The 13,588-nt window shown below is 34.1% G+C and overlaps 1 protein-coding gene across 1 annotated transcript in view; it reads right to left on the reverse strand.

The window, feature by feature from the left end:
* Nucleotides 1-13,588, reverse strand: part of DIAPH2 (diaphanous related formin 2) — an 870,032-nt gene that overhangs the window by 842,980 nt on the left and 13,464 nt on the right. The window contains exons 4-5 of the mRNA XM_015571867.1: nucleotides 6,101-6,205; nucleotides 1,101-1,121 (exon numbers count right to left, since the gene is read on the reverse strand). Coding sequence (XP_015427353.1) covers nucleotides 1,101-1,121; nucleotides 6,101-6,205 — 126 coding nt within the window. The remainder of the gene's footprint in view (nucleotides 1-1,100; nucleotides 1,122-6,100; nucleotides 6,206-13,588) is intronic.

Genomic DNA, 13,588 nt, shown 5'->3' on the forward strand with positions numbered 1-13,588 from the left:
AGGGCTTGGAGCTTCCAGGAAATCTCCACCAATGAAGTAAAGGAAAAATCAATGCCTCTATTATTCTGTGAGCAACAAACCAAACTGAGTTGGGGTCTCAGACAATTCGCTCATATGATTTCAAAGACAGACAGAAACTCCCGATTGGAGAGCGCTCCCCTGAGGGCTCCCAGATTGGAGAAGGTGCAGGTCAGGCTGAGGGACCCTCACACCCCCAGTGCACGAATGTCATGCACCAGGCCTCTAGTGTAATTATAACATTGAAATACAGTGCTTTGAATAGAACACTTTTAAAAGATAGCAACAGAGTCTTAAAAGATAATATGCCCTATTCAGTGTGGCTCAGTTGGTTGGGCTCGTCCAGTGCACCAAAAGGTTGCTGGTTCCATTCCTGGCCAGGGCACATGCCAGGGTTGCAGCTAGATCCCCTGCAGTAGGGGGCATGCAGGAGGCAACTGATGGATGTTACGGTCTCACATTAATGTTTCCTCTCTCTCTCCTTTCTCTCTCTCTCTAAAAAACAATAAACTATTTTTTAAAAAGATAAGCCAATAACTTCAATTTATCTATTTAATACCTGAGTAACAGTGAAATTATATGACTTGCCCAAAGTCACAGAGCCCATTAGTAGTATCCAACAAAGACAGGCACCTAGACCTCCTGATTGAACATCAAGGATTGTTTTCATTACGCTATGTGCTCAGTGATATTAAATCACAGCGAGGCATTTTAAGAAGAATTCCTGTTCACATAAACCAACATTTTAGGAGTCCTTCCCCTGCCATCCTGAGAGACTGAGATACAACATGCAATTTTATCAGAATCATAAAGACTGACACAAGCACAATTCTAAAAAAATGTAAAACTTTCTAAGACAAAATATATAAGCGTGTTCTAGTTCTAAAACATTTTCCAAGACCACAGAAAAAATACTTTTCATAGCTAAATTTTAACCACCCAATCATAATATTCATCTCATTGCTTTGGTAAAATATACACCAAAAGAAAAACCAAGCATATAAAATACAATAAGCAAAAGTCACTCAATTCCAAAAAGCACAAATTCACATCTAAGGGTAAGACACATCTTTTGTACTCACCGTAACTTTACTTCCAACTATCTGCATGCAGTGGTCGATGAAGAGTGGTTATGGTGTAAAACAAAAAACAAAAACAAACAGCAACAGTATTAGTAATTAGCAGCTTTTTACAAAAGTTAAGTGTTTAGTAAATTAGTAAATAGCTAACCCTATGTATGCTTTTAATACTTTAGTTCTACAAACTAAAAAATATATATCAGTATTCATTTCTACCACATTTCAAAAATGAGTAGTCTGTGGAATAAAGTTTCCCCCCAAAAAATTATTACAATTTGAGGTGTGTTTTATTTTAAATGTACTGTGATGGGATTCTCATATAGTGCAATCAAAACACCAAGTAATGCAAGATTAAGTGTAATTAGGCATCAGATATTTTACCAGCCCACAGCTCCTCCAAAACTTATCAATAGAAAATTACTTTTTCCCAAATATTGCTTGTTTTTTTCCTTCCCCTGTTATAACCTTAATGTTGACATAGGGTATTTTAGAATATAAATGTTGCATTCAACATCGTGTACTAAATTAAGAAATGAAAGTTAGGTTGAAAACTGGAATATTTTATATTATTATAAATTTAAAGTTTATAATATTTTGTATTATACTTGAAAATTACAAAGAAGAGAGATTGCTTATGATTTTAGTTTTCTAGGTCATCTTAGCATTTCTAAGATCAGATTTTTCCATATCATATGAAGACAAAGAAGCATTTTATATCTAAACATGCAGATATTAATAAGGAAGGAACAGTTCAAAATTGTAAGTTGGACTGAGCTTTTCCTAATGGATAAAAGATAAGAGAATTTCTGAGAGGCAGAATTGTGTTTTAAAAAGAAGTAAAATCAAATTCTTAAACATAATTTAATGCCAAAATCCAAACATAAATCAAACCACTGTTATCAGAATTCTACACGTGATATCAAGCAATGTCCAAAAAATGCTAACCCACAATCTGAAACCATTAATCTGATAGAAGTTGTTATCAATATGTGTTCTATTTTTCAGCTAGTACTTAAAAAAATCAAATATAATTGAAATTCCAGTAGGAATCCTAAATTGAATAGGATACCACAAGATACAAAACAATAATGACAGTTTCCAAGTAAATAATTTTAGAGGAATCCATGAATCTCCAGAGAGAGAAGCAGCTTTCTTAAATATTCACTCAACAGACTATTTACAGGCAGTGATTATTTAGTTGAATAAAAAAGCCTCTTTGGTGCCATTAACAGTCCTCTGAATTGAAAGATATGCTATTGACCTAAATTATTTCCTCCCTCCAAAAAGACAGAAGTCTTATGTATTTGTCCCTTGTTTATTTAGCACAGACATGAGACTTAAAAATAATGCCAGCCTGTCTTAACAATTAAGGTAGGCTATACCCAGGGAAATGACCAGGGTATGGCCCATGTAATGATTCACTCAGATTGAAAAACGACTGCATTTAGCTGAAGTGAACAGTTAAGATTGGCAGAGGAAAACTAAGAAAAACTGGTTTGGTTATGTTTGGGTTCAGGTGTTTCACCAAATCCAGACCACACCTGGAAAAGAAGACCTGAGAAAGAAAAAATGGCAAGAGCAAAGCCATAATACATGTAGACAAACACACACACACACACACACACACACACACACACACACACAGCTATATGAAACTTTAACTGCTTATTATACAGGTCAATCTAAAAAATCTATAGATGTATATGGTATCACTATTTGAAATGATTTCCTATTGAGATCTTTTTTTTTTCAATGATACCTGTCAAGGGCTCACATGTCTTCAAAAATATAATTTTACATATTTTAAAATATCAACTTTAAAGACTGTGATTTCAGTTAGAAATAAACTTGCTTCTTAATATTCTAATATGGACATTGGCATGTGGTGAGCTAAGGCTAGGATTTCAGTGACTAATTTTTCCTCATAACTGCCAAAATAAGCTCTGATATAACATGCAAGATGCCCTCCAAACCACTGATGTATTCTGCCCTGCTTCAGGATTATGAATTGGCATGACTACATTTGCAATGTTCACAAAGCTTGGTTTTCCAGTTCTGAAAACATATGTTGGTGTTTAAAATATAGACTCTTCCAGTATATTTGCGGCCAAATGACCTATGTGCACCAGCTATCTGAGGTCAGGTCCAGAACTGCGCAGGCTACAATAAGCAAGCCAGCCGGGCTGGTGCAGAGGAAATGCTCTTCTCTGCTCCCTGATTTAAAGTTCATTCATCTCTGACAGTTACTCAAGTTACCTCTTCCTTTAATATTCACACAATGCAACATTCTCTATTGTGGGGCTTGAAAGGGGAAAAACTAAGCAATAGTTTTCATTATTATCTTTTAATTTCTTTATATTCTCTGATTCCATGCTAATTTTAGCCACGTTAATTAAACAATAGTCTCTGGTTTGCTTTAGAAACAGGTTTTGAGCACATACCTATGTACAGTTTCATTTTGCTTTACTGTCCTTACAGGCACCCAGGAGGATGATGGACATTTCCTATTGAGCTCACATGTTGTTTGTGTTCAATGCCATAGAAAATAACTAATGCAGGTGTTAAAGGGGGAAATGCACAATTTATGTCTCAATTTAACTGTAATTCTCACATGTTTTACATGTGACTATAAAACATTTTTCCACCAGGGACTCTAGCCCTTAACTTATTTTTACTTCAAGATGAAAGTTTTGACTACTTATAATTTTCATAAAGAAGTGGTTAGAATCCTGCTTTCTTTACAAGAGAAAACATTTTTAAGCAGTGTATCAATATAATGAAAAAGTAAGCATAACAATGTATAAGATATGCAAGCACGATGGAAAGCTTGGTTACACATAGGTAAACAGCCATAGGTTATCATTTATGGAAATTTTATTGTCATAATCATGAAGAGGTCAAAAGGTAAGAGAATTGTTTGTCACTGAATGGCATTCCTCTCATCTTCATAAAGAAATTACATAAGCAATTTTCTTTGTTTTAACAACAGAAAATACAATACTAATTAATGGTTCCCCAAGGTGAGGGAGCTTTAAAACATGCTTATCAACAGGCTTTCTTTCACCATATTTGCTCCTTGAAAATTATTAGCAAATAAAACGTATAATCTTGGAACTCTAATGAAAGTGCTGGACATGTGTCAGGTGCTCATATGTATGTTGAATGAAACAAAGGTCATATAATAAAGAGTTACAGTACTGACTTTGAGGTGAACGCCTGGCTTAAACACAGAATTTTCAATGTCTTTTGAGAAATATTCAATTTCCATTTTTTGAATAAAGCAATTCAAAAGAGCTCATTGCACATTCCCCAAATTTTAGCATTTTAATCTGAAAAATGAGTGTATGACTTAAATTGTGCATTTCTTTGGTCATTTGAAAAGGAAACAATATGAGAAAAAATGACAAGTTCTACATAGCGACAGAGTGAAAATCAAAAGGTGAAGAAGAGCTTCATATAATCTTCATTATATTCAGCCCCATTTACACAACCAAAACAACAATAAATGAACCAGAAACACTAACGAAATCATCTCATTAAAAATATGGCACGATTATTCATATATTATTATCCGTACTTTGCACTCAGATTTGGTTATATAGATTTACTCCTGTATTTGCCTTTAGGTATTTGAAAAATAACACTGAATGTACACCCTGCATCTTCCTAAAGCATTTTACTGTGAACAATAACTTGAGTGCAAAATGAGAAGAGATTCATCAGAATTTCAAAGTAAAACCCTATGCATCACCTAATTCTATTGAAAACGACGCTCATGGCAAATTTCACTTATCACTCGAAACATATTTCTGCCCTTGGATACCAGAAGCAAATTAAAAAACATGCTGTTGTTCTGCTCTGGCAGAGCTGCAATGCGTTATGTTTAAATAGTTCGGCATTCGGATTTAGCTTGCTTAAAGTATAATATGGAATCAATATGATCGTGGAATTCAGGGCAAAATGCATCAGCAATTGCCACTGCAATTACTATACTGAAATAGCATTAATAGGAGAGCCAAATAATTTTAGAATATACTTTTCCAATGAAGAACGCTTTTCTTCTCTTGTCAGCTTTATAAATTTAAAATATGCATGTAAATGCATATATATATATACACATTATTTATATATACATATATATGTGTTTATATATATATACACATATAATATACATACCATACCTAAAATCGCTGTGTGTTTGTGTGTGTGCATACACACATATATGTAATATATACATACATAGTGATTTTATGATCTCTAAATGAGAAAAGGGTTTTCTTCATAGGTACATAAACAATGCATTTCCCCATTTCAAAAATACTTTTTTTTATAAAAAAAACAACAACACACAACACACTACCCTGGAGACTATTTTTGGAAGCACCTTAAGATGTGAAGAAAGCAACATATTCCATCAAAAAATTGTGTTTTTCCTTCTGATAAGTCTTTGCAAATGAACCCCACTTTCAAATATTTTGAAACTCACACAGATCTTATTAAAGCTCCTACTAAGCAACCTTCTTTATCAAATTAAGCTGTACAATAACAATTACAAGGTAGTTTACATAGTATCATGTAAAATAATGAAGAAACAAAACTGCCTATTAAAAATATTGTTAAAATATTCATGCAGGCAGACCCAGGCATGTAGCATTAATGTAAACTTAGTCAAAGCTTATGATTAGGCTATATTTGTGTCTTCAACCTCAAAATCTAAAATGTTCATGTAACAAACTATATATTAAATGGAAAACCTGCAAATTGTTGTCAGTTTTTAGTAAGCACACAAAACCTCCATCCCAAGACTCACTGGTTTAACTCAGAGCCTTCTATCTTTAGTTTGTCCTGTTTATAATGGAATTCTCTCTAATTTTGAACACTTTTGAAAAAAAACATACATATATATATATATATGTATGCAAGAACTTGAAGATCTGTGGTTTATTTTTAAGCAGATAATGCTAAGCTTACTATGTTGGTGCCAGGAAAGACTCACTACTTACAGATTTGGCTGTAGCAGAAATATACTGGACAACCATCTCGTGCTTGGTGGTAAAGTCTTTGTTTCGTAAAGGAGCTTTTCGTTCTTCATTGAGGTTCATGTCCTCCTGTTAGAAAGAACATTTTGGAGAGCATTAGAAAATTTCTGCTTAAGAGTTTCAAAAGTGATGAATAAATATTAATATTTATTATTTTCTGGATCCTTTGCTATTATTTTCCACTCTAGATACTGTAATCTTATATAAAATCTACCATATATTCATGGCTCATATTTCTACCTAGTCAAATAATGAGCAGAAAGGAACAATTTTAACTATCCCACAGAATAAATTGGCAGTTTATAGCATAGATATACATCATACAGCCTTAGCAAAGCTATTTACTTGCCTCAATAACAAAAATAAATATAATAACTACCAAACACATACTTTATTATTTGCTATATGCTCCCCTAGGATCACTACTATTTAGAGGAGCAAATATGGTCTATAAACTATAAATCTATTATTTATAAATTAATAGTAAATTAAAAGTAATTTATATATTACTTAACATATATATATTACTTAATTTATATATATCTCCTGTTAATTCATAAGAAGTTACTGGATTTGAAAAAACAAAAAAAGAGGTAGAAATATAATTACCTATAATGGGATAACAAAAATCCCTCATTGGAGGGGAAAATGTTCAGTTATAAGAACACATTGTTCGAGGTTCAGTAAATGTTGGTTTGTATGTGGAGAAGTTGAGAATGTGATATGATGCAGCTACTTTGGAAAATAGTCTAGTAGTTCCTCAAAAAGGTACACATAGAGTTATCACATGACCCAGGTTATACCCAAAAGAAATAAAAACATATCCACACCAAAAATGTGTACATGAATGTTCAGTGCAGCATCACCAATGAGTGGAGACAATCCAAATGTCCATCAAGTAAGATGAATGGATAAACAAATGTAATATGTCCATACAAGTGAATGTTATGTAGCCATAAACAGGAATGAAATACTCTTACATGCATGAACCAAGAAATCACATTATGCTAAGTGAAAGAAGCCAGTCACAAAACACACATGTTATATGATTCCATTTATATTAAATGTCCAGAAGAGGCAATTCTATAGAGACAGAAAGTGGATTAGCGGTTGCCAAGGCCCAGGGAGGAGGGGATGGGCAGATTGGGGTATGACTGCTGATGTGTACAGCGTTTCTTTCTCAGGTAATATAAATATTCTAAACACTGTTGTGATAGTTATACAAGTCTCTGAATATACTTAAAAAACACATTGAACACTTTTAGAGGGTAGACTTAATGATATGTAATTGTACCTCAATTTTAATTGATTTTTTATCCTTTTATTCTCTTAGTAATTCTGGCCATTACTGTTTTTTTAATCAAGTAAACTAATGGTCAAAGAAAAATACTGAAGTTACTTAACAGAGAGATATGTGACAACGTGGGAGAAAAAAACCCCACAAAGGATCCATGGAAAGTAATGAAACTACACTTATCTCTTAAATAGTAACTGCAGTGTCAGCCAGAATCTCACGACCTGTATTTGTACCCACTGCAGTGATTGCTATGACAATTCTTATAAATCTAGTGTATATATACATGATTGCTCCTCCTATCACCTTTATCACTGCCTCTACCCCTACATTTCCTGTCTTATCATCTTATTTCTCAATTGTATGTCATACTTGTTAATGACTTACTTGAAGGCAGAACACATTTTTCTTCTCTCTTTCTCTCTCATAGGCTAGATTTAACACAGTTGAATCAAAAATCACAAACACGAAGTCGGATAGCACTTTTTCTGTAGTCCACAGATACTCATCTATGCTCTGTGTCAACTTCAACTAAAAGGGAACTCACTACCTCAGCAGGCCGCCCACCCTAACTTAGGGTATTGTGATTTTTGCTAAGGTTTCCTTTAGACGCCTGGATGTGAAATATGTACTTTCTAATTTGTGAACCACTTATTTACTGGACACATACCATGCACCCGGAGCTTTGCTAGGTCTAGGGGAGTGCAAATTTGAAAGTCTGTTTGTACCCACAAATTAAATGGGTTATTTATTTATGAAGCACTTGGGACAATGCCATCTTTCTTAAATAAAAATAATAACCCATGGTCAAGTTTGGAAAATGGATAAGTTAAGAAATAATTATAATAGAGGAATGTATATGATGCTTGGGAAACAGAGGACAGATGGAATAGTCAGAGAAATCTTCACCAGAATTCAGGTCTTAAAGGATTAGGAAAATCCGAGAGAAGGCAAGGAGATGAGAGTGGTCTGCTGTCATGTGTGGCTGCCCAACAGCATTTGCACATGCCCACTACCTTTATTACACCTCACAGTGTCAGTCCCACCTCACCAAGGAAGAATCTATAGAAACTACATTTTGCCAGTCTCTCTTATAACTAGGGTACAGTCATGTGGCTGAGTTTCCGCCAATGAAAGGCAATTATAGGAGGTGTAGATTCAGAAGTGAACTAAGTAAGGAAGTAGGCCACTAGTAAGTCCTCCATTTTGCTGGTGTGGATGGCAAGAGAGGGGATGTTGTTATGGAATTGACGGCAGCAGCCACATCTTTTGCATCATGACACTTTGATCAAGTGTATTTGGGGTAGCAACAGCTCCTTATTCGGACTGTATTTCAGTTGTGTGGTTCTGGAATTTATTCCTATAATGATATCTGGAGCCTGCTTCTGCAACCTATCTTGTTTAAGAGAGCTAACTAATATATCTTAATAGTATTTTTTTTTCTATTTAAACTAGCCAGAGTTTAGTGGATTCTCTTATATTCCATAATTTGGGCTATTAAAGTAATTCAATTGACTATTGATTCTAGTAAGAGTCTGAACTAAGAGAGATGGCAGTCAGATAGGACAGAGGAAATAAACTCAACAACCATATAAATATGATTTGAAGGCAGCCTTCTCTCCTTCAGGATAAAGTACACCTACGAGCTTCAACTTATCTTTATGTGACAGGGCTTAGCATCCACATTGCTCTCTCTCAAATATTCTGTGGTTTGACAAATACAAGCAAGGACTTCCACCTCCTTCCTCTTGAAATACCATATCTCTATTAATTCAGCATCTGATATTGGCAAGCACATTGTTCTACTGACTCACATTGTGTTTGTTTCCATCAAAACCCCAAGTACTGCTCACATATGCTAGGCCATCTCTCTACTGCCTCAAAACATTCTGGCTAAATTCGTCTCCTGCAATGAGGTTAGCACAAGGCTGCATAGCCCAAGTAAAATCCACTCTGGACACTAACAAGATTGTGTGTTTAGATTTGTGAACTTTACTGCCAGGCCTAAGAGTGTGGTTGTGCCACCGGTGGCAGTCTGTAGGCAGAGAATTTGTTCCCCCCCTTCCAGTGTACCTCCTTTCAAGTTGTAATGGCACACACGGCTAAAATCACGCCATCAGAGTAGAAACATTTTGCATGGAGGTAGGCAGGGCAATAAGAGGAATATGAGATTACAGACCTCAGAGGACTGTTGTCAAGATGAAGCATGATCATGCTCCTCAAGCCCTGTGCACAGGGGTGGGCAAAAGTAGGTTTACAGTTGTGAGTGCTGAAAACAGACTTTATTCTGGTATCATTACTTATTAGTGTATTATTTTCCATATGAACAGCTGTAAACCTACTTTTGCGCCACCCTTTACATTAACTAGCCTTCAAAAATGTTAACTATTAGTGTCAGTATTGCTTCCTCAGTCTCATTTTTTTATACCACATTTGATCTTACCCTTTGTTTTAATAATGCAAGGTTGTTTGTAGTTTTTGCTGCATGCACTATGCTGGTACACCCTTCCATTACTTTACGCATGATGCTGCTCTCTGTGCCTGCAATGTTGCATCTTCACCACCCTCTCCCTCTTTTAACCGCATCTCATCTCATCCCACTCACCCCACCCAGATCCATCTATGAATGACTCACACGTACACTAATTCTTCATATTTACCCCAAATTACCTCATTTAGAAATAACTATCTTCATTCTATTCTTCATATTAATTCTGATATTGCAGCACTTAAATTGAAACTACCTGATAAGTCTATGTCCCTAACCTAAAAGGTAACTGAGGGCAGAAACTGGGTCTTTTATATTTTTGTATTCCCAGCAAAGAGCAGAGCTTCTGGAATGCACTAAGCAGTTAATATTTGTTGATCCAATGTGATATGTAGGAACTTCTCTCTAAATACTTTAATTTGCTTTATAGCCATCAAGATGGTCTATACCTATAACTCTGCTGCATAGGTTGACTGGGAATACATACCATTCAAATGAACAGAAAAGACCATAATAATGACTCATTTTATTTTTATAGAAATAAGAAATATACTACTAATTAGGCAGCTAATACTTCCAATCCATTAACTCTAGCTTTATAATATAATCATAAAACTAAATAGAGCACTCATAATTCAATATTAATTCTAAACAATATAATTAAATATGAAACTACTTCTAAACATACTGAGTTCTGATAGTACTCAAAACACAAAAGTAAACTTTTAGTATGTTTAAGATTTAGTTAGCACTTCTTATAATACATGAGAAGAAATTCGTATTTTGTAGTTTTTTAAAATGTTTGAAGTCTAAGTAATTGACCATTTATATTTTTAAAGCCATACTTGTAAACATTAAACCATTTTTCTCCTTCCACATATGTCATGATGTAATTTTCCCATTATAAGCAAATTCTTTCACTTCTTCAGCAAATACTATATTCTTGAAGTTATCACTAAGAAGCCATATTAGAGTCAACGGAGATTAAAAGTTGAACTAGTTGCCTATTCATTCATTAGTATTCTCATTCATTCATTCATTCTCATTCTCTCATTTTCCCTCTCTCACCCCATATATCTTTAAATAGATGACAATATAATTTTTAAAACTTTCTCCTCATCTTCTAACATCATATTCTAAATCTTCCACTGTTTTTCTGTTTTGCTTTATGAGAGATAAATTACATTTTTATAACTCTTCCTTCCCTGTAAGAGAGCATTGGTACTTGTTCCTTCTTTATATAAATTTCTATATTTTCTATAAATTGTTTCTGCAACATGCCTTGATCCTAGTTTAAGGTTGATTTTCCACCTGTTTTAAAATCTGAAGTGAGCTTCACCATCAAATGTTTACCCTGTGCCTTCTGCTTCTCAACAGTAATTTTTCAAGTATGTTTTTAACTTCAATGTTTAGGGGACCTGAATGAACCAATAATACCCTAGTACCTAAAAATCTGTCCTAGCATGAACAGTGGTTATAGTTATGTTTAATTATTCTAAGGTTATAAATTAACAAACTTTTACAGCACTTTTATTCTTTTCTAAAGATAAGTTCCTTAATTCTTCTAGCTTCTGTGAACCAGAAAAGAAATAATGTTTCTTTCTAAAATTCCAATAAAAATATTAGGGATTTTCTACATAATTAAATAATTGGGCTATTCTACCTGGCATTAAATAACTACCTGATGTGTTAAAAAAAATCCAGTTAACTTTACCTATATAGACTGTAGCCACATAACATTTAGAAGCTCAGATGGAAACAAAGTTAAAGAAAAAAATTGTTGAAATGCATTATGTCTACAAATATTATGGAAACAAAAGCACGATCTTAGGTGAATGTTACCGAGTATGGCACAAAAACTCTTCATCTAATTCTGCTTCCAGCTCCTGTTAGAGGTCTCCAACTTTAAATACTTACATATACCTCTTTACCATCATGAGGGTAAATTCAGAACATATATTTAGATATTGGAAAACAAAAATATTATTTTCACTTTCCCCAAATCCTTAATCCTGAGCTTAACATTCAACCAGTGGTTTCCAGAGTCAAGAGATTACAGAAAGGATCCACTGCAGTTTGTGAGACATTTATTTGTATTCAGAAACTACAAGAAAATAAGCTTTAATATTTAACATGAGTTTAACACTGGAGCCCTCACTGGATCCACAGGTCCAAATGGTACCTGAGGTATCTTAGGGGAAAGCTGAGGTATTGGCAATGTCTATTTGTTCACTCTCAGTGCACTGCACTGCACATACTGCAGTTTACATATACCTGGTTAAGTGGATTTGTAGTTTGTTTTATCTAATTTTAACCAAATCACCCTAAAAAATGGAAAAGTGGTTTTAAAAGTTTCCTGCAAAGACAACAGATTGAGGATAATAGCATAATACCAGTAATGCAAACACAAGGGAACAAGAAAATGCCAGACTTTTATTATCTCCTACTCTATGTTTGAGCCGTTCATCAGTCATACAATATGGTAAACATAATGAAAATCTAAAGCTAATAAGAAGTGGATACCACAAGATTAAAATTTATTAAGGTAGCTTTGAAATATGGGTGGATATCAATTGTCAATGATGACTCCCACTTTAAGCCACCTCAACTTAACAGACCATTTAAAATCAATTGAATAGCAAAAGACAAAAGGTCTGTGACGTTGGGTAAACACTTGGTAGAAGCAGCTGAAATAATACAGGCAGAAAAACATGACAGTAAACTAGAACAAATGCCTCTGTCAGCAAATACTATTAGAGACACTTAAAAATCACTGCTGGAAATTTGCTAAAACAAGTATTAGAAAAATTACTTAGTGTAAAAGGTTTATCATATAAATGAAAATACAGCTGTTTTTAAACAACTCAGCTTATATTATTTGCTAGATTGCTTCAATAACAAAATATAGAAACTACTTTTCTTTGAGTCACTAATGGAGCAATCTAATAGAGAAAACATATTACCAAAATAAATGATTTACTTAATAAAAAGATGCTTTATAAAAAAAAAAACTAAGTGGGAATGATTACTGAGTAAGGTTACCCCACATGCAAAATTCAAGCTATTGCAAGAAAGAAGTTGAAACCAAAGGACAGAGAGTGCCACACAGAGTCAAGAATGTAGCTATTTTTTTATAAAAGTTCAATTTTTCAAATAAAATAGAATAGTTACAATATTTTGAAATGAGATAGGAAATAAGCATGAAAATGTGTTGTACCTTATAGAGATAGCTCTGGTTATCTCAAGACAAAGCATTTAAAAACTGCTGAAATTTAACATGAGGTAGGCATTTTTCACTCACAAAAAGACAAGTGATCCCTTGATAGTTTAACAATTAGTAAAAAAAAAAAGTAACTATTTAAAAGAAATGGCATTGGAAAAAACACACATTAGCAGACGCAACTTCCAGGTCCATCTCCTTGACCCTTGTATGGTTCACTTCTTCCTCCCTCTTCCTGGCATTAGAGCAATGTCTGGAGCGGACATGAGTAGACAAAAATGGGGATGAGGGTCTCCTCATTAAGAATAAAGAAGGAAATTTGCAAAGAGCCCAAGTCCCTGATGACATCTGGCAAAGCCATTTTTAAAGCCAATTTTGAACCCATTTATATAAAAATGTAACACTCTGGATTAGTTGCAGGAACAACTGACTGTCATCAAGGAAGATGGA

Source organism: Myotis davidii, unplaced genomic scaffold (genome assembly GCF_000327345.1).
Source record: "Myotis davidii unplaced genomic scaffold, ASM32734v1 scaffold1693, whole genome shotgun sequence".
NCBI classification, from domain to species: Eukaryota; Metazoa; Chordata; class Mammalia; order Chiroptera; family Vespertilionidae; genus Myotis; species Myotis davidii.